Source organism: Cyrtonyx montezumae, unplaced genomic scaffold, assembly GCF_038088225.1.
Source record: "Cyrtonyx montezumae isolate F1298 unplaced genomic scaffold, pur_monq_1.0 scaffold_3, whole genome shotgun sequence".
NCBI lineage: Eukaryota > Metazoa > Chordata > Aves > Galliformes > Odontophoridae > Cyrtonyx > Cyrtonyx montezumae.
This window is the reverse complement of record NW_027072034.1, coordinates 23,553,195-23,574,886: the sequence shown is the minus strand read 5'-3', so window position 1 is coordinate 23,574,886 and position 21,692 is coordinate 23,553,195. Positions and strand designations below refer to the sequence as shown.

General features: G+C 37.1%; 1 protein-coding gene across 1 annotated transcript in view; it reads left to right on the top strand.

Moving 5' to 3' along the window:
* Positions 1-21,692, top strand: part of TMTC4 (transmembrane O-mannosyltransferase targeting cadherins 4) — a 50,316-nt gene that overhangs the window by 9,852 nt on the left and 18,772 nt on the right. The window contains exons 5-8 of the mRNA XM_065740770.1: positions 3,635-3,722; positions 13,787-13,884; positions 18,738-18,830; positions 21,370-21,531. Coding sequence (XP_065596842.1) covers positions 3,635-3,722; positions 13,787-13,884; positions 18,738-18,830; positions 21,370-21,531 — 441 coding nt within the window. The remainder of the gene's footprint in view (positions 1-3,634; positions 3,723-13,786; positions 13,885-18,737; positions 18,831-21,369; positions 21,532-21,692) is intronic.

Below are 21,692 nucleotides of genomic sequence, written 5' to 3'. Positions count from 1 at the left end.
TTCTCATCTCTTGGCTTACAAGAAAAATCAAATATTACGGTTAGTGCTTCCAAAACCTTGTAATTCTACAGGGCTGGACCTTATTAAGGAAGATAAATTAAATCATTTAAGTACAATAACTGAAGAAGGATAGCCCTAAACTACTGAGTTTTCCTAATTGCTGGATTAAGAATTCATTACTAGAAACATTAGCACATGAGTAGCCAAGAAGAATAGAAGATAAACTGAATGCAAATTCATAACCACTTTTCATTCCAATTTGCTTTGATAAAAAAACAAGATGATGGAATATTGGAGTAGGGTTATTACATACACTCTGTATGTGACTATTAGAATACGTTATCCAGTTTTCAATCCATGGTGCAAAGGGGATAGTGGGAAAAATGGAGAGGACTCAGAAAAGCCATGAAAATGATTAAAGGATTGGAAATCATCTCATGTCATGAGGGATCAAATTCCATGGATTTATATTTTTAGTATGAAGGAGAAGATTAAAGGATGGTTTTTTGGGTTGGTTTTTTTTTTTTTTTCTTTTTAATCACAGCCAGTAATTATGTAAATGGGAAGCAGAAATTCGATAGTAATGGGCCCTTTAATAGTGCAGACAGCAGCATAACAGTGGCTGGAAGTTGAAGCTATAAAGATGCAGAATAGGAACATGACATGTGAGTAGCATCCAATTAAAATACCTGACCAAACATCAAAGTCACTGTGTGCAAGCTCTAGTGAAGAGGAAATTATTTTCTTAAGAAGCTCTTCTGCACTCACAGCTAAGAAAGTCTTATGGCCTTATGCTAGTGTACTTCCTGGTTTTGGTTCCTGATTGCTTAATAACTTATAAGTAAGAATACATGAAATATAAAATAATTGCAATGCAATAATAATTTTTTTAGAGTCTGGAGGGACTAAGGTACTTAAAAGTTACTAAATTTAACTTCAGCTCTAGTCCTAAAAATGAACACTGAGTCCTCAGTGTACCATGTTCTATGTATGTGACACTGATTTTTCACTTACGGTACGGCATGTCTTTGTGGCTCTTTTTCATTCCCCACTATGTGTGATTTATGGGGAAGAAGTCACAGAAAGCTGTGCCTCTCAGTTAATAGGAGATCCTGTGCATACTGGAAACCTGGAGGAAGGTTCTGTATTAGGAAATTCTGAACTTTAGCTTCACTTTGTCAGTGCAGCTAAAAGATCCTGTAATTTGTTCTCTGGTGCTTGCCTACAGAAGAGGTTTTTTATTAGAGCACTTAGACAGAAGGGCCCCTGGTATGTTTTCCAAAATCAGTTTTAGATGTCAAAGTGAAGTAAAACAAGCCCTCGTTGCTTTGACATATAAAGTAAAATCTCACTGGAATCTTAACCATAATCTTGCTATTGACTCCTTTATTAATATCCGTAATTTTATTCCTTCTTCTATTTGACTCTAAAATTATATTTGTGAGTAGGCAATGGTTATTCAGACAATGGGTCGTGTCAAATAAATCACAGGTGACGCCGTCTGACAGCTATGTGAGCTTTGAAGACTTGCATACACTTTGGGCAAACATTGGAAGAAGAGGAAAAAAGTAGTGTGCTTACATAACATGTCTCTTCTAAGATCCAGGAGCTGACAGAAGCTTCTGATCATCTTCCCAGTAAATGATAAATCTTGTTGCACCATAACAGGCATGATACGTCTATGGTTCTAGCGTGAATGCATGTTAAGAAGCATCTCCTCAAAGAGCATTTCTCATCTTAGAGCTGTGAGCTTCAGGTAGCACAACATTCTGGTTATGAAATGAGCTGACATATTTTGACACAGAATTGTTAGGAATCTGTCGGTCTGCTGCTGTAGTTTATGGTACATGCAGCACAAAACAAACTTGTCACATAAAGCAGATCTTGAAAAGTTTAATGCTTTCAGTAGCTATGTAATAAAAACATCTGTCATTATCATTTTTTTACATGCATGTAAACACTGCTGCGGCACCATTCTCTCTTTAATGAATGTTTATTCTTTGTAACACTTGAGGGATGAAATACAGACATAAGAATATGCCTGACACTAATTTAAAATTGAATTTTTCTGTTTACCTTGTTATCAGAAATTATGCAACTGATCCTGCATCTGAGATGAGAAAACTGTACATTTGGAGTCATCTAAAGGCCATATGTGTGTTGTTTGCTCCTTAGTTTTTATTATAACAAATTGGCATTTATTTTTATAATTGCCTCAGCTCGCCTTTACTTTTATGACATTAGCTGAGAGCAGCTTCTGAAACAGAATGAAGCTTCGTTATTGTCACCTTTCCAAATACTTCCTCTGTGGGGTAAGAAGAAGCAGGAAGTTAGGTGCGTGGCTTTGAATGAATTTAGAAGTTGTTGAGGACTCAGTTTAGGAATCAGTGATTTCTTCTTTCATGATGCTCAGCTGAGGCAGAGGGTAAAGCAGAAGAGAGCTGCTTCTGTGAATTCAGTTCTACTCTCACGTCTCTATACTTTCTCATGTAGATATTTCTAAAGAACATCAGAACATGTTCCATCACATTGGACTGATGTGCAAAAGAAAAAATGTCTTCCAAAAGGAAGGTTAGCAAATGTCTTGAAGCTACGTGAAAATACAGTTTTCCTTTTTACCTACCTCTCTTTCACAAAATGAGACAATGGATGTAGTAGACAAGATCAAATTTTCTCTTTTTGTTCCTGAACCGTCACCTCATAAAAACCAATGATGTTCATATTCTTCAGGAAACACAGAACGTGGCGCTCCAGCACATAGACACAAACTCAAAAAAAGGAGTCTTTCCAACCTCCTTGCTCTGGGTGCTTTCTCTAATGAGGTCTGAACTTTTGGGCCTATCCAATCTCCTGCCACCCCACTGTGCTGATTCCTCCAGAAAATTCATAGCATATTCTGAATTATTATTATCTTTTTAGTCAGAATGAAGATCCAAGAATGTGTGTCTCAGCAAATTATTGTAAATGCAAGTTAATGCCTTGAAGCAAAGCTTGTTGATAGTCCCAAAAATGCTCTTAATTTAAATTGTTTGGCACAGAGGTCCCAGGATAAGCTGATTTTAATATGCCTTACTCCAGCTTCTGTTACAAGATGCAGTTGCAGGTATCTGTAGTGTAATCAAGTAATACCACACAAAAAAACTGCTAGAGGATGGCATTCCAGCAGGCTGAAAATTATTTCCTTATTGGGAGATTTCAGACTGCAATTTGAAGGCTGCCTTGTGTTCTGAAAGTAGATAGTCTTGATTTGTACTTCAGTGGAGTTGCCAATTTTGTAGGGCTTGAAGGATGTTTACTAAGAGTTCTACTGAAAGGCAATGTTATCCAAAAATCTGCTGGGATGGAATAACATGCTTTTTCTTAAGTTAAGTCATTTTTAGTTTCTTAAATGTAGTAGTATTACATAAATTTAAGCTAAATAATTTACCTATTTATTACTAAGCAATATCCAGTAAAACTGATACGATGCTGCTTGGAAAAATTAAATATCACTAGTTGAGTAAATGAGATTAAAAATAAAGCCAACTACATCAATAGTTTTATACTTTCACATTGTATATGTGTTCATGTGTGTACCTTTCTTTCAAGATTTCTAAGAATAAAGTCTGGTAATCTTAATTATTTTCTCTTTCAGGTTGCAGGGATTGTTGGCAGAGCAGATCTACTATGTGCCCTGTTCTTTTTGTTGTCATTTCTAGTCTACTGTAAAGCATTTAGAGAAAGTAAGCATTTCATTTGCATCTTAAATTTTATATTTTGTTTTATCTGTATTCATAAAGTAACGTATAGCAAAACAAGAAATGTCATCTAATGTGGATTGAAGCTGTTAATGTTTGTATCCTCTGAAAATATATATTAAGAAAAATCTGCTTTAGCAGATATTTGATTTTAGAAGAGCTAGAAGGGATGATGTCCCTAATTCTTGTTAAACACTAATAATTTATTTGCAGAAAAAATATTTTGTAATAGATTTATATGTGAAATGATTTCTTATTTGGAAGAATATTTTATATAGTATTTTAGAAAGAAATCAAAGCTGTATATTTCTATTATCAGTGTTTTACTGTACTTACGCCATTGTGTTGGAATGGATTAAATGGGAGTGAACTTTAGAAACCTTACTTATAAATAAATTTTTATTTATTAAAAATTATATGAGTAAGCCCTCTAATTTCTTGTAACCTGCAAGTGCTGGTGTATACGCGTTTGTTATAGTGTTATTTGTAGGATTTTTTTTGTAAGACAGTTGTGTTATTTTAACATGAAAAATTCCTTCAAAGATGTTTTTTCAACTGAGCTTTCAGATGTGTTGTATTATTTGATCTGAATGTAAGTTGGCAGTTCAGATACTGTTTTTGAGAAATTGTCTTGGGATTTTTAAATTAGTACACGAGAATACATCAATTGGTTATGAAAAACTGAACAGAATAGGCATTTTGGTTTCCAAATGTGTTCTAGCACCGATAATAGGGGAATCATTTGGCAAACACATGAAGAGCTGTGCTACAAAGAGCTTGGGCTGTATCAGTTCAAAAAGTGTAGTCTGTAGTGTTTATCAGCAGTTGACAATGATCTAGAGTAACAATGTAGTAACGGGATTGCAGGATTTAGTGTAGTGGGCAGGGAAAAGAGGGAGAGTAAGCTAGTGCACAGTAAGCTCTGGGATACTGTCACTAATTGAGCTTACATCGCTCAGAACTATTTTGCTCATTTCTATACTTGATATCATAAGTTTAACTTGTTCATCAGATTATATTTGTGGTGATTTCTGTTCACTTCTTGATTATTTATTTTTTGCTCTGAGTAGATTTCAGTTTTCAACTGAACTGATGTATTGATGAGAATGGGCCTTGGGACCTTGCTTGTGAGAAAAGAATTAATGAACCTATTTTATCTGTTTGTGTTTGGATATTTATTGTCAGCACAAGGGTAAATCAGATATTAAAATGTTGACTTCCTTATTTATTGTTAGAGGTGTTCTTGTATGCCTGGGGAAATAATTTTTGTTTGAAGACCTCTAGAACCAAGTTCTAGGGTGGCCATTGGAATCTTTCAAATAGGATATCTCAAGAATTACTTAGAATGTGATGTGTGCTCTGATAAGGGATATTCTTGAGTGTTTTTACAACTCTCAAAGCCTAGTTTAATGGCTTTAAAAAGTCAGTGTAATTTCAGAAGTATTCTTGTATTAAAGTTCTTGTCATTGATTTAAAGAAAAAATATTGTGCAGTCAAGTTAGTAAGCATCACTTAGTAGTTTTGTTGGATGTTATCTCCCAATAACACCAGAACTGTCTCTTCTTCAGGGTTGTTAAGGAAAGCTATGGCTTTTATGCCATCATAATTGTGCCTTTTGTCTTTCACATCGCATTTCAGTGCTTACTGTTGCCTTCACTGCCTGATTTTCTCTCAGATAATTCTTCTGCAGACAATATCTTGCATCTCATATATGAGAGAATGAGAAGTGTACATCATCCAGCACTGTGGAGAGCATAATAAGGTTTTTGGCAGGTCTTACATGGAGCCTGAAGGGAGGAGCCCAAGCTTCTGATTACTTATTACATCTGAACCTTTTAAGTTTTCAGGTCAGAATGGTTCTAGTCTTAAAACTGACTTCGAAGTTTCTCATTCTGGATGTGCCTTGCTATAATAATAATTTCTAAACAGAAAGGTGGATGAGGTTGACTACCCAGCAGTATCTCCACAAGCTTAATCTTGAGCCTCTTAAATCAGTTGTGTTTCACCTTCTGTCCATTACGTGGGTATTCTCAGATTTTACTGAGCTCGCATTTCCCTACTTCGTGACCTTCAGCAGCTAACTTGGGCATGCAACATAAAAGCTTTTCTCCCTGCTCTTTTTGTGGTCTCTCAAAAGAGGCAGGCTTGTTTTGATGGTCAGTGAGAGGGGTGGTTTAGCTTCAGAACTTGCAATTGCCTTCTGGAGATGCTTGAGTATCTAAGCTGTATAGAAGCTCATGAAAACTGGACTTAGAATATGTTTCCTTTGCCACTTCAGTTGAGGAGAAGTGCACGCAGGTGCTAAAGTGGAGCAACCTAACTTTCTTTTATTATAGACTGTAGATTTGGCTCAGAAGGAAACTTTGAAATTCATCTCTGCTCTGACAGCTTAAAGCAAGACTTGCTTTGTAAGTCAGGTTGCTCAGGTCCTTAAGCAGATGAGCTGTAAAAAAAACCTCAAGACCTCACTAGGCAACCTGTTCTAGTGTTTAACTGCCCTCCTAGGAAGATTTTTTCTCGCTTACATTCAGTTGCAGTTTGCTTGGCCTTGCAATTACATCCTGTCCTTTTACTTCAGAGATGCCTGTTGCTGAAGACTGAATCCTCCTCAGCCTTCTCTGAAGGGAGAATGATAGGGGAACCAATTCTCTCAGCTTCTTTTCGTATGTTATACTTCTATCGCCTTACCACCTTAGGGATTCTTGACTGAATTTCCATCTTATTGATGTGTCTCTTTTGTTGCACACAATAGTGAACACAGTACTTTTGATGTGGACTCATAAGGGCTGGACACAGAGGCCACATTCGCTCACCCATTGGATACTCTGTAGCTTATATAGTCCACTGTCCATTTATTTTTTTTTTCAACACTGCAAAAACACACTGCTGACTTGTCTTCAAATTGCTGTCAGCCAAGAACCCCAGGTCCTGTTCTGCAGGGCTGTTGTCTAGGCAGTCCCCAGCCTGTCTGATCCATGCTGCTGTCTTTGAAGTCCATTAGGCTTATGTTAGCCTATTCCACCAGCTCATCCCAGTCCAACTCCAAATGGCAGTTAATTTCTCCACTGTTCCTGTATATCCTGTATTCCTGTGCTCCTGTGCTGGACCACACAACAACCACCAGTAATTCTGCTTTCTGATCATGCAATCTCTCTTTTCCTTTTGAACAGGGAGATTGGTCCAATGTATCAGGCTCCTGATAAATTGTCTCCTATAGGCAGTAGTGTCTTTACCTGTAAAGGGAAGAAGCTGTTCAGGGAGAGCTGCTGGTGAAAGACAGATGTTTGGACTGGATGACCTTGTAGGTGTTTTCCAACCTGATAATTCTATGATTCTAACATATCATGAAGAAAAAATACCACTTCTTTTCTCAGAATTCAGAATATTTTCCTTCTGTTGGCAAAGTTGTAGTTATCTACAAGACTCAGAGTCTGCAATACTGCCAGTGCTCATTGTTAGTTCTAGTCCAAGTAAACAATTGTTACTGCATCACTTGCTAGATCAGACCAAGATGCTCATTAATCTTTGTGGAGTAGTCTTTGTTAGTACGAGGGGAGGGAAAACAACCAAAATACCTTCTGTTCATTCTATTGCATCAGGCTTATGTTTCTAATTATATATAGCAGCTTCATGAGGATCCCCTAGAAAAACGGGATCTAACAGTTTGTTCCAGCATCCTATTTCCTTTTATTTTGCTAGATTTTTATATGTCATCCTTGAAGACTTCTTTAATAAAAGTCATGGAAGAGAGGCTGGTTAGTTTTTATTTTCACTTGATATCTAAGTGAATGAATGTAGAGTGTATTTAGGATTTTTTTGGCTTGAGAGTGAGGAATCATAAAATGTCTGTGGAGGATTTAGAAATACTGCAGGGAAGTGTAAATAATTCTGATGGCAATTAGGAAATTAGAAAAGTTGTCATACTGAAAATCTTCCAAAGGAGAATGACTTTTGTAAAGATATGCTGCAGTTTGCTTCTCTGATGTGGTTTATTTGTGGCTAGGTGGATTTGGGGACAGTTTCCTTCAGCCTAAATCTGTAGCATTACCTTTGTTACTTTTTTTTTTTCATTATCACACGATGCAGGCTATAATTATATTTCACTGAAGTTTTGATGTTCTTTTACTATTTTTCTAATAAGCACTCCTTGTTACCAGAACTGATAGAATAACACATTTGCAAGGAACTGATCTGTTGTTCTCATCCTGTCCTACTGTTCTAAAAGCACATCTGCGGGGACAAGTCCACTGTATAGGCTTTGGAAACAGCATGAGCTGACAGGTGTTTAGGTATATTTTGAAGGGATTGGGGGTTATGAACTTTGTTGAATTTTAACATAATATCTCTGAGAATTAATAAGGAGTTCTGAAACTGCTGCAGTATTCGTTTTGCCTTCCTTTGTCTTCAGCCTTGACAGTGATCTGGTGCATGCACTTGCCAGCTCCATTAGTATTCTGAGTAATGTAAAATGATGAGTTGGTGATATTTACTTCATGTGAGTAATACCTGACAAGGATATTAAATATGAGAACTGCCTGTATGCTATGACTTCTAGAAATTACTTTGTACTGGTTGTGTGTTTCTGTTTTGCTCTGTGTAGTCTCCCATTAGTCAGCTACTAGTTTATTGCTAATATAATTAAATGTGTATAGCAGACTGTAGTGAAAGCTGAAGCTTTGTACTACAGAGGCTTTTTTTATAGTTTGGAAATATACAAGTCTTCTATGTGAAAGAGTACTCTTAAGATAAAGGGAAAAACTGTTAGCTGTTCTGCAGTTAATCAAGAAGTATTTACTCCTGTTAAACATTTGGGCCCTGATTTTTCAGCAGTGTGCCCAACTCTTCATATATTTGAACACACTGGGAAGGAGGAGCTCTATATGGAAAATAAGAAACCATAGCTGGTGCTTTCTTTTTTTTTTTTTTTTTTTTTTAATTTTCAAGGGCTGAAGTTTGCTTCCTCAAGATCCAATTTATGGATAGATGAGGATAGACAATCCCTCTACTGTAGTGTCTGCCTAGTGAGTTTGAGGTACATAGAGATGTTTAGGAACAGCATTTGCTTTGTTATTAGATGAAAGGCTGAGCTGCACTGCAGTAGTACATACATTCAGAAAACTGGAAACACTAAGAGATCTCAGGCTTAAGTTAATTCTAGCAGTAGATTTTTACTTGATCTTCTAAGACTGAGTAATTCTTTCCCCTGGTACAGCAGTGCATAAGCAGGGAAGTCTTAGGGTTAAATGGGTATTTGCAGGTTTTTAGCTGGAAGCTACTGTCCTTAAAAGCAATGCATATCAACAGAGTGTATAAGCATTTGTAATTTTTCAGTGAAAAATAGAACTTCCTTTAAGAGCTTAACATAATTTATTTTGCTTCAATTTTCAACTGAGACGGTGTTTTCACAGAATCAATTACAGTGTTTCACTTGAAGATGGTGACTTTTTAAACTGCTCTAAGTTGTCACTTGTCTAAGCCCTAAGCTGCTTAGTTGGTTTGAGGGAGGGAATGCTGAATGCCTAAAAGTTTGGATTGATAATTGTTCCCTGATTTTCTCCTGTTTCGCCGTTTATAGCTTGACTTAGAAGTAAGACTAAGCTTGGAGCTCTAAACATATTGTACTTTTCTTTATACCCTGATCTTTCAAGGAAACTTTTCTCATTCATTTGTGGATTTAGGATAATGCAGAATAAGGTTTTTCAAGAAATAGGATTAGCATCTAGGAACGCAGAGTTGAAGGGATAACATCATAGGTCATATATTTAGGATCAGTAAACTCCACACTGCAATACCCCTTGTGTATGCAGAATTTCTCTAGGAATGCTTTTACTCAAGTCCAGCAGCATGAATATAGGAGCCTTCATGGCTTCTTCATGGCTTATGCAGGTATCTCTTTGGATTTCCTCAGCTTTCAGACTCAAAGCGGGGTCATCTGGAAACTCTTTTTGTGTTGGTATAGAAACACTATCTTTTTCCAGTTTGAAAAAAAAAAAAGAAAAGAAAAGAAACCCTCTGTTTACTTGGCACGCTTACAGTCCTGTCCATCTGTTAGTGGCACAATGCCCACTCACAATATGGTGTACTAGTTTCAACTAGGCACAGGTGCCAACCAAAGATTGGTTTCATTTTCTGACACAAGATTTTTCTGGTGGGAAGCAGCACCATATTAGGGGAATGTGCTTTGTTATACTGATTACTTATGTTGGCATATGTGTCTCATATAATAATAATTAGCACTTATGCAGTGCTTTACATTTGCAAATCACTGTTAAAAATTGCTTGAAGGATTTTCTGAATGCTTTTGTATCTATTTTTCAATCCTAGTTCACTAGTGAGATTTCTGCAGTGACGATATGGGGATTATCTGTGCACACTGAACAGGGAGCAAGCTCAAGATAATACATTTCATAATTAAAATTATCTCTCTTTGAAGTTTAATCAGAAATTTATGAATTTTCATATTATTATGGTTCTGTATATGACTGTATTGACTTTTTGAGACTGATAAAGAAACTAAAGGAACTGAGATTATGGTTTTGGAAAGGAGATATTGATGCTTATTTCTCTTCTTACTGTTGTATCTATGGAATTGCATTTTTTGTTTACCATCTTTTACCATCTTTGAGAGTTCATACTTGAGCTTGGCTACATTATACACATGGAGACATTACTGGCATCTGAGTCTTGGAATGTTCACAAGAAGGCAAGTCCGTTTCTGTACAGCTTTGAATGTGTGCCTGAATGGCATTCAATTATCATTTTTTGCCCAAGATCATTCAGGTTTGTCAAATGAATTCTGACATTTCCTGGTCACTGTAGCTGGGCAGCACTTTGAGACTTTAAAATTTGAGTGATGGAATATTCTGATTAAAAATGTCTAATGAATAAAGCTAAATGAAAGAAAGACCCGTTCCAGATTGTATCTTCCCATTTTTCATGATGACCTGGTGTCTTAGAGTACTTTTATAACTATTACTTGTTTCTGTTCTGTAATAATTTCATCCAGCCCCTATTTATCCTGGCTTATTTCACACTCTCCCCAGTGGCATTGTCATGCCATCCTGAAGGCAAGGTTTGCTTTTATCCAGGTTTGCTTTGTACTCTCTAAGTACAATGATTTTTTTTATAAGTGGCTAATGTATGTCTTTGGCAAACAATTCTTTTACGTTTTGGAGACTCATCTAGAAAATATTTTTTCTGTTTTTTCTTTTCTGGACAATTTCAACCAGTCAGTTTAGCTTTGATTCTGTAGCTCTTTTTTTCCTCTCTGTTTTCCTCGTTAATGGTAGACATGGTGAGGGTTTGGGGTTTTTTTTTATTATTTTAATTCCAAGTTTCTGGAATCTCCTGTTTTGTATGATGTCCCAGAGGTAACAGTTGAGATTACTCTGTGTTAGAGTAAATTTGATCAATAGATGTAACTTAAAGGAGATTATTTTCTCTATAAATTGTCTCTATTTTGCTTCTGTTATTGCTCCCTTTCTGTTGATGTTGTGAAAGCCATCTGATTGCAATTCTTTTGATCTCTTTGTGAAAAATGAAGCAAAAAGGCACAGAATACTTCTATTTTCTTGTCATTGTCTGCCATTTTCTCTCTCACCAAATATTGGAATAACTGTTTCCTTGCTGCTTTTCTTATTAATGTGTCTGTGGAATTGTGGCTTTGTTCTTTCCATACATTGTCTTTTCTCGTTTTGTGATGTGGCCTTTTTGAATTTGGTGCTTTATTAGTGTGCTATAGTTAGTCCTTAATAATTTGACCTTTCTTTTCTCCCTGTTACTTCTTACACTTAGTCATCAAAGCATTTCTAAATTTCTGAGTTGATCTCTTTCTATATATACTTTCTACCATACTCCATGTTAACATAATCTTTGTTTGTACTCAGTACTACTTCTCTTCTCTGGGAAGTGCTCAAATATCCCAGCTTCTCTCTTCCAGAATTTAGTTCTTGGGAAAAGAAATCTTCCACCTGAAGCTAAGGATGCTTCAGCATGCTCTTTGAAGTCCAGTGGCTTTGTTTACTGTTTTCTCTTCTACACTTACTAGGAATGACTGTTATTTTGTCCTCACACTCAATTATCTTGCCTTCAATCTTCACATTCTACCAGCTGACTTCTTTCTACGTTTGATACAAGCAGATTTCAAAACTGAATGAACAGTTGCAAGCAATCTGAAGAGTTTAAAGATCATCGATGGATATATTTAGAACAGATACCTTTTATTCTTAGCAGTGCTTGTAGAGAGGATTTTGAAGCCTTGTTCTCTATGAACTGCATGCACATGTGCAACCCTGAAGTCCCTCAGTTCTATACATTTGATGTTACTTGCTGGCTCCTCATTGCATTTTCTGTTGTTGTCATTACAACTTTTCTTTTGCCATTATATATTTTGTGTTTCCATGTTTTGTTTTGTTATTGTTATTGCTGAGATGAGTATGACTTCTTTCCTTCAGAAGGCTTTCTTTTCAGTTTATGACATCTGCACTTCCGATGTTAACTCTTACCTCATCTACAAGGACATAATTTGGGATGGGGATTGAAGAAATATATGCCCACTATATTTTATTGCAATGATGAATCATAAACATCTTAATATTCACTCAGTTTAAGCTTTTAAGTCTCATGTAAGAAAGGAATGCTAGAAGCAACTTCAAAACTTGTTCTTCAAAACTTTTGTTGTCTGCTATAAAAGTACTCTGCCTTAAAATGAGAGAAGACCAATATCATTAGATCCTTTCCACACTTGTGATGGTTGTATCTTACCATTAATATCTGAGTTAGTATACTAGTTTCATTTTATCACCAATGAAGAGAGCAATAGCTACTTCTCTGAACTTCAGTTAAGTAGGTAATTGGATCCCTTAAAGGGGACTCTCTTTCAACCAATTAGAAACAGTGCCTGGTGTTCTGTTATGTTGTTCTGTTCTCAGATGTAGGTGAAACAGATCTTATTTCTGTCATTTGTCATCTCCATAGAACATTATGACAGTTCTGTCTAAGTACTGAGGGTCAAACCTGCATTAACAGTAGGAAAGAACTACTGTAGAGATCAAGGAAAATATTTTAGAAAGGGTTCATTCAATGAATATAGAGTTCAGCTTTGTTTCTTCACAGGCCAAATGAAAGGTAGATTCTTGTGTTGCCTGTAGAGCCCGTGTTGCTTGAATCAAGGCTATGTCTCTGAATAAGCTTATTGCTTCCCTCTGTTGCTTAAACCTGTGGAGTAGAGATTGTGACAGATATGTTTTTATGTGAAGTACCCATGTACTATATGTGCAATAATACCTTGGCTGTAGTAAGGCTTATTGTTATATCAATCTCAGAAATGCCTGCTTATAGTACCCAAATGCAGCTACATGGTGCAATCTTTAAAGACTCTTTCTTTTGACTAGAAGCTGTAGTTACCCTTGATCTCTTAACCCCAGAGTTCTTCACCCTGCCATAAAACTGCTTCTCTGCTCAGACATTGGAATTATTGAGCTCTGTGGCATTCTTTGGCAGTGTTAATGAAATGGCATGAAGCACTTGCTAAATACAGCAGCCCTGGAAAAGCAGATCATTGTACCTTTGTAGACTAGACTGCTGTTGAAAGAGTTTGTGTGCGGCACTGCTTCATGTGTAACCATTAGAAAGAATTTCATGTTCTTGTGGTAGCTTGGAAGAGAGTGGGCAGTAATGTTAGAGTTGTAGCTAGGGAAGATAAATGGACCAAAGTGTTGGGAATTAACCTTTGCAGATGATAGATTGTGAAAACTGTGTGAAGCTTCTGTCATTCTAATTAGTCTGCCTAAGACGTCTAGCAAATAGGGAGGTTTCTAATGTCTTTGAGAAGAGAAAATGACTGCAATAAATGGATGAATGCCAGCATATTACAGGGGGCACCCCATGCTTTTCAAGTCTATATAACCAGATTTTGACTAATAGAAAATATTGTGAGATTAAATGCTGATTTTCCTTTTTTCTTTTCTTTTTTAATATTCTAATTTTAATTTCTAACTTTAACTTTTAAACATATATACCTAATATTATGGCATGGTTTATTTTGACAGATAAGGAAGGACATAATTTTTCTATATTCTGGGTGCTGGTGAGTGTTCTCCTAGGTGCAATAGCCATGCTGTGCAAAGAACAAGGAATTACAATACTGGTAAGAATCCTCTTATTGACTGAATTTTGACCTCAGCATCTCACAGGTGCAGTTGTAAAGCGTACAAAGATGAATCTTCTCCACAATTAATCACACACCTTTTTGTTCTCTTCAGCAAACTAGCAGTATTCTAGTAGAGCTGTATTGATTGTGTCCTACTCAGTCTGTTGTAATTCTTTTTATCTTTTGTAAGCAGTTTGCATGTATCTGTTAGTTTCTTGCAAAACTTGCAAGATTAGCAGTATTAGTTTCACTATGTATTATGTTCATTGGCCATGTTTTTGAATGTATAACTGTTGAGATAGCCTTCAAAGAGAGGTCTCTAGACTATCAACAAAGATGTAACTGAAAGAGAGCATTTTAGAAGCTCCACACTCTTGCTTTCTTTGAACATTCTAATTAGAAGTAGGATCATTGTTTATTTCTCACACTTAATATTTTCTTTCTGTTCCTTATTTAAGGAACTGTCTATGCAAACAGGTACAGTTGCTTTTCAAATTCACTGTCCTCTAACTTTCTATTACTTTAGTAAGGATGCTCTGTTTTGAGTGATCCAGTAAGCCACCTGAAATGCTGCACCAGTGATTTATACCTTTTATGTAGTTGTATATCTGTAGAAGTAAAGCTAATTTGTAGCTTTAACTGACATAAAACAAAGCAACAGAATCAGAAGAATTATTTTCAGCAAGGACCTTCTTGTCCTTCTTAGAAAAAAATTGTGGAAGAAATCACTGAAAACATCTTCCTTTAGGATATTAGTTTCAGATAGACATTTGCTGATGTCGTTTTTTCAAAGGTGTTTGTGAGGGAAACCTAAGAAGTAATCCTAAAACCTACTGTGATTGTTTCTTCTAATGATATAAAGTTATTCCATCCCTAAAGGGAAAAATGCATCCTCATCTCCCTTTTCTTCTCTGAGGTGCCTGTGTATCATTCATTCATTGCACACAGCCTGGGAAATAAACAAGTAGAATTCGAGATCTGTGTGTGATCACATTAGGACATGGTAGGACAGCTTGACTAGTGTGCTGTCATGGATGGCTATGTAGTTTTGAGGAAAGACAGACCAGCAAGGCAAGATGGTAGTGTTGCTTTTTATGTAAACAAACAACTGGAATGTACTGAGATCTGCCAAAAGATGAGTGATGAATGCGTGGAGAGCTTATGGACAAGAATTGAGGAGCAGGCTAACATGGGTGACATCATTGTGAGTGTTTACTACATACCACCTGATCAGGAGGAGGAAATTCATGAGGTCTTCTACCGACAGCAGACGTTAGCCTCACAGTCACAGGCACTATTCTCATCCAGGACTTCAACTACTCCGATATTTTCTGGAAAAGGAACATTGCCAGGCACACACACAGTCCAGAAAGCTCCTGCAGTGCTTGGAAGATAACTTTCTGGTACAACTAGTTGAAGAGGAGCCAGTAAGATAGGTGTGCTGCTGAACCTAGTTCTTACAAACACAAAGAGACTAGGAATACAAGGCTTGGTGGCAGCTTTGGGTGCACTGACCATGAGACAGTGGAGTTCAGGATCTTACGTGGAAGAAATAAGGTAATAAGTAGGAATGCAACCCTGGAATTCATGAGAGGCAACTTTGACCCCTTCAAGGACCTATTTTGAGGTTTTGCATGGATTAGAGCATTGGAAGATAAGGACCCCAAGAGGACTGGTTGACATTCAAGCACTACTTCTTCAAAGCTCAAGATCTATATGTTCCTAAGACTAAGAAATCAGGCATAGGTGACAGGAGACCCATGTGAGCGAAGGAGCTCCTGGAAAAACACAAGTGGAAGAAGGAAGTCTATGTAATGTGGAAAAAGGGTCTGGCCACTTGGCAGGAATATAAAAACATTGTCAGGGAATGCAACAGTGAAGTCTCACTTAGAATTAAGTTGGTGAGGGAGGTCAAGGACAACAAGAAAAGTCTTCTTTAAGTGTATCAGTAGCAAAAGGAAGACTAGGGAAAATATGAGTCTGCTGTTGAATGAGGTGGATGCCATAGTAATGGAGGACATTGAGAAAGCAGTGATACTGAATATCTTCTCTTGCTTCAGCCTCTGCTCCTTGGGAATCCTGGACCTTGAAGGTAAAAGTGAATATGGGGAAAGGAAAACTTCCCCTTGATTAAGGAGGACGTGGTCAGAGGTCATCTAGGGAAATAGACATATACAAATCCATGGACCCCAGTGGAATGCACCCACATGTGCTAAAGGAACTGGCAGACATGATTGCCATACTGCTCTCTTATTATCTTTGAAAGGTCACAGAGAATGGGAGAGGTGCCTGAGAACTGAAGGAAAGCTAATGTCAAGAAAGGCAAGAAGGAGGAGCCAGGAAACTGCAGAACAGATCACCTTCCCAGGGACAGAGAAGAGGGTATGGAGCAGCTTATTCTGGATGTCATCTCCCAGCAAGTCGAAGAAAAGAAGATGGTCAGGAATAGTCAACATGGATTGACCAAAGAGAAATTATGCTTTGTTAACCTGGTAGCCTTCTGTGATATCATGACCAGCTGAGATCAGGAAAGAACAGTGGATGTTGTGTACCTTGACTTCTGTAAGGCTTTTGACACTGTCTCCCAAAACATCCTTGCAGGTAAGCTTAAGGAAGTCTGAGATAGATGAGTAAGCAGTTAGGTGGCTTGAGAACTGGATAACTGTCAAATCTCAGAATGCTGGTGGTGCAGGGTCTAGTTGGAGCCCTGTAGCTAGTGGTGTTCCTCAGGGGGTCAATACTAGCTCTGGTCTTGTTCAACATCTTCATCAGTGACTTGGACGAAGGGATAGAATGCACCTTTGGCAAGTTTACTGGTGATACTAATCTGAGAGGAGTGGCTGACACACTAGGAGGCTGTGCTGCCATTCAGTGAGAAGTGTGGAGTCCTACACCTGGGGAGGAATAACTGCATGCATCAGTACAGGTTAGGGACTGATCTGCTGCAGAGGAGCTCTGAAGAGAAGGGCCTAGGTGTTTTGGTGAACGTGTTGGCCACAAGCAAGTAGTGTGCCCTTGTGGCCAAGAAGACCAATGGTATCCTGGAGTGCATTAAAAAGGGAATAGTCAGCAGGTCGATGGAGGTTCTCCTCCCTCTTTACTCTGCCTGATTAGGCCACACCTGGAGTACTGTATCCAGTTCTGGGCTCCTCAGTTCAAAAAAACAAAAAACAGGGAACTTCTGGAGAGAGTCCAGCAGTGGGTCGCAAAGATGATTTGGGGCCTGAAGCATCTCCCTTATGAAGAAAGGCTGAGAGGCCTGGGGCTGTTCAGCCTGGAAAAGGGAAGACTGAGAGGGGATCTTATCAGTATGTGTAAATATTTAATGGGCTGGAGTCAAGTGGATGGGGCCAGGCTTCTTAGTGGTGTCCAGCAACAGGAAAAGGGGTAACAGGAAACCTGTGAATGCAAGAAAAAACTTTACTTTGAGGGTGACAGAGTACTGAAGCAAGCTCCTCAGAGGGGCTGTAGAGTTGTCTTCTCTTGAGATATTCAAAACCAAACTAGACGCTTTTTCTGTGTAGCTTACTCTAGGGAACCTGTTTTAGCAGGGGGGTTGGACTAGATGGTCCAGAGGTCCTTCCAATTCCTATTACTTCTCATTCTGTAATTATTTGAGCTGAAAGACACAGACTTTTTATTTGATCTGGATTTTTTATTCATTTGCTAGAATTTATTTGCACTGTTAAGATGATGGTATTTATTCTTGTGTTGAGGGACAAGGGTCAAAGGGATGAAAGGATAAACCATATATTAAAAAGATTGCTCCTAGGCTGAACGTATTTTTCAGTAAGATTCTTACCTTACTAATCTCCATGTAAGTGATATGAAAGCCTTGTAATTGCTAGTGACCTCCCTATGTGAAACCATGCCACACTCCAGCCCATCTTCTCTCTTTTCCCTATGATGGTTACTCTTTGTTCTAAGTCTTGCATTCCCTGATACTGTTTTTACTGGGTTTTTTTTTCCCCATTTAGTTTATTGAGATAATTTCCAAAGGTAATAGGAAATAGACCAAGTATTCATGAATTGTTGTGGTTGGTGATTGCTTGGACATTGAAGTTGAACTATAACGTTGACCTTAATAAAATTACCTCACTGACCTTGGAAGAATTACCTCAGTATATATTTTGTGCATATTTCACCCAAGGAAACAAACAAGTATAGTCCTGCAAAGCACTGCATACGCTTCAGCTTTTTGGGTAGTAGATGACATCATATAGAACTTTTTTTCTTTTTTCTTTTTTTTTCCAGTAACTGCCACTGTGTGTTGATGTAATTGACAAAAAAAAAAAAAAGAAAAGCAAGCCTGATAAAATCTTTGAGCCTTTGGTTGTTGTGATCACTGATGTATCTTAAATAATGTTTTTGAAAGCTGGCAGTCAAAAGATGTTGCTCAACAAATATGTGCGTGTGTGTAAAAGGCTTAAAGAAACTTCACTATAATGGGAGCCATACATTTTGACTGCCATATTTATACTGCAGAGCATTTGGGGAAGAAGTCTGATGAATAATTTGGAACTGTTGTTACCATGCATATGGGGCACTGTTTCCTGCTACATGGTATCTGTGAAGCATTACTGGATGTAGCAGGAGCATACCCATTACAGCGGGTGTGATGTTCCTGTCATCTGAGCACAGGTTCTTAGTTTTTCATTCTGCCATCATTATTAGCAACAGCTCTATTATCTACTTGTTTGGAATCAGGATTAAGTTGTAAGATGTAGAAGTGGAATATAAGATGTATTTATTTATTTATTTGTTTGTTTGGGTGGGGGAGAGGGGTGGGGTAACTACCTTCTCTTTCTATTTACTTTTTTTTTAACTATTTTTCCTTTTTGGTTGCTTAGGGTTTGAATGCAGTGTTTGATGCACTGGTGATTAACAAGCTAAATGTTTTGGAGTTCATTCAAAAATTACTACGTAAAGACAAGTTATTGGAGGTGAGTCCTTAGGTTTTCTTCATTCTTGCTGATCAATCACGTACCAAAAGAGACAGATACAACTTCTGTCCATTCTGTTGTTGCTGTGAGTTCAAGAAAAATGAGAGATTTTCATCCAGCTAAGTAAGTCAGTGGTGCATTTACATCTTGACAGCAACATGAGTTTTAATGGAGTAACATTAGACATGCATTGAATACAAAAAGTCTTTCCACAAGTTCTCTCAACAGTATCTCAGAATTGTTGTTGATGAGCTGCCTGATGCTACTACAAGTTCTACAGAATCAATAGAACTCTTGAAATGTTTATTAAACACAGTTCAGTCAGCATAGATAGAGCTATTTATTCAGATTCACAAGGTGGTTAAATAGACTTTTGAAAAATAGCAAAAATATTATGTCCCATTTCCCAGCCTTACTAAAATATTTTACTCTTTTCTTCAGAATATGAATTACTGAACTGGAGACTATTTGTAGTGGATTGGGGTTTTGAAAGTAAAACTATTCAAGCTCTGATAGTCACTAAGGATAAGTATCTACTTCTGTTGATAATGCTTTATCTAGTATCGGGTCAAATGGAATTTTACACCTACTATTTGTTGTGGGATCATAATCATAAGCAAATCACAGAAACAGTCATCCTCAGGTGAGCATTTGATAGCAGCCAAATAGATCAACAGACTACTAGAACATCACCACTGTTAAATAGCTAAATTATTTGGTTCTCCCACGCAAACTTCAGCAAGGCAGAGAAATGTATGTTCACTGGAATTTATGTTGATTGGTAGTTTTACTGTAGAGAACTCTTGCTCTTATTTTTATGTAGCACAAGTCCTGTGGGATTCTTAAATTGCTTCATGAAGTGTGGCAGTGTTCCTGAGAATCTTTGTAGGGAAATCAGTGAAAGCAGAATCTTTAGAACTGAAGCAATAGATTTGAGCAGGAATGGATGAGAGGTGCAGGAGTATGTCAAGCAGCAAGTAAGAATGCTGAAGAATTGAGTTGCATAATTACAGTAACGTAAACCAGCCTAAGAAAAGGGAGGTGTCTAGAGTTGTAGGAAACTAAAGCAAATCCAGCTCAATATTAAAGTGATGGACATGTGTCAGGCTCAAACATTTTTGGAGAGTTACTTTTTAAGCATTATACTTCTGTTTTGTTGTCTTCAAACAGCACATTCCCACACTGTCTGGGTGAGGAAAACATAGAATCTATCTCTATCATCTTTTCATCTGAGTAATTAATTTTAGCTCCTGCAACCTAAAAAAATGTGTGTTGGTCTTTTCATTTAAGTGTATTTAAATTTCATTTGTTTTGTGTTGTTGAAAGGCAGGTCTTACATTTTTAATTGCACACTTTTTTACCATCTTGATTTGAGAGATTGCTTTCAGTTTGATGCCAGATTTCATTAAACCCTAAATCAAAGGCAATAAGACATACGGTAACCTTCTTCCACTTTTAGAATTCTGCTTACTAAGAGATTTTGTGATTTGTGAAGTATGGCCTTTAGGAAGCTGTGTGTGCTGTTAAATGAAATTAAGCCTGGGATGAGAGTTTTTATGTAATTACTTTGTAATAAGACATAAATTGTCACAATGCAGTCTTCCTTCACAGCACAATTTTGTTACAGGAAAAAAAGTATTCAGCAATGATTTGCTTGAAATCCTCGTAATGACTTTGGTTACTGCAACGTGCAAATTAGAAATAGCCATTTGAGCACAAAGGCTAACTTATGTAAATTCAGCATTACAAACTTATTTCCTTATGCATTCAAATAAATATTTTATGATGATTCCACTGTCAGCTTAAAAATATACATGAATATTTCTTTTAAACTTAACTTTTCCATCATTTTAGAGAATAAATACCTTCAGCTGGGACATTGTTATATCTCTTATGCAATAAGCCCTTTTTTTTCATAGTCTTCAGAAAAAGCTAGCATTGCATCATAAATAATTATGGTGATGCTTGCTAATCAGTATATTTCAGTCATATATAGTAATGATCAGCATGCTAGCTCTTATGGAGGACATAGAGAACCGATCATGTACAACTATCAGGTTTTTAAAGGAAATAGCATATTTAAAGCATATCAGGTTAAAAGAGGAAGGTATAAATAAAGGAAAACTAGGACTTCAGATCACATGACCACATTTATTGGGATCCAGTCAATACTTCCACATAAAAACCACTGTTTATCAACATTTTCATCTTCAGATATGTTGAGAAGGAAGTGGTTCAGATGGCCCCTAATTTCAGAGAAACTCTTGCCTTCAGTCTGCTTCTCTTAGGACTTATTGAGGCTGTTTAGATTAATTTCAACCATCAGGTTTTAGACAGCTCTAAGAGAGACCTGCAGCACTGTAACACAGGGAGTTAGAGAGACACTATCGTAAAGTTTGACATCTTTCTTGTAACTGCAAAAGTAAGAGAAATGTCAGTTAATAACCTCTCTGAAATAGTGGCCAAAAGGATGTGAATATAGTAAAGAAGAGAAGAAAATAGTATTTGTATTTAAATGCTTTTTCTTTCTTTCCTGTAGAGTGCTGGTCTCTTAAGGAAGGGGCTGCTTTTCAGGATAACTCTTCTGATGTCTGGAGGGGCTAGTATACTTTATATACGCTGGAGGATTATGGGCACAGGGCCACCAGCTTTTACTGAAGTAGACAACCCAGCTTCATTTGCTGATAGTCTGTTTGTGAGAGTAAGTTATGATGCTAATTTCTTTTTTCTGACATGCCTAGAACATTTGTCTGGTTCATCTAATTACATTTTCTTTTGTGTTTTAAAGAAACAAAATGGTTGTGACATGTATGATGAGTCACTTCCCTCGTGCTTTGTGATTTTCTGCCATATTTTTTTTAA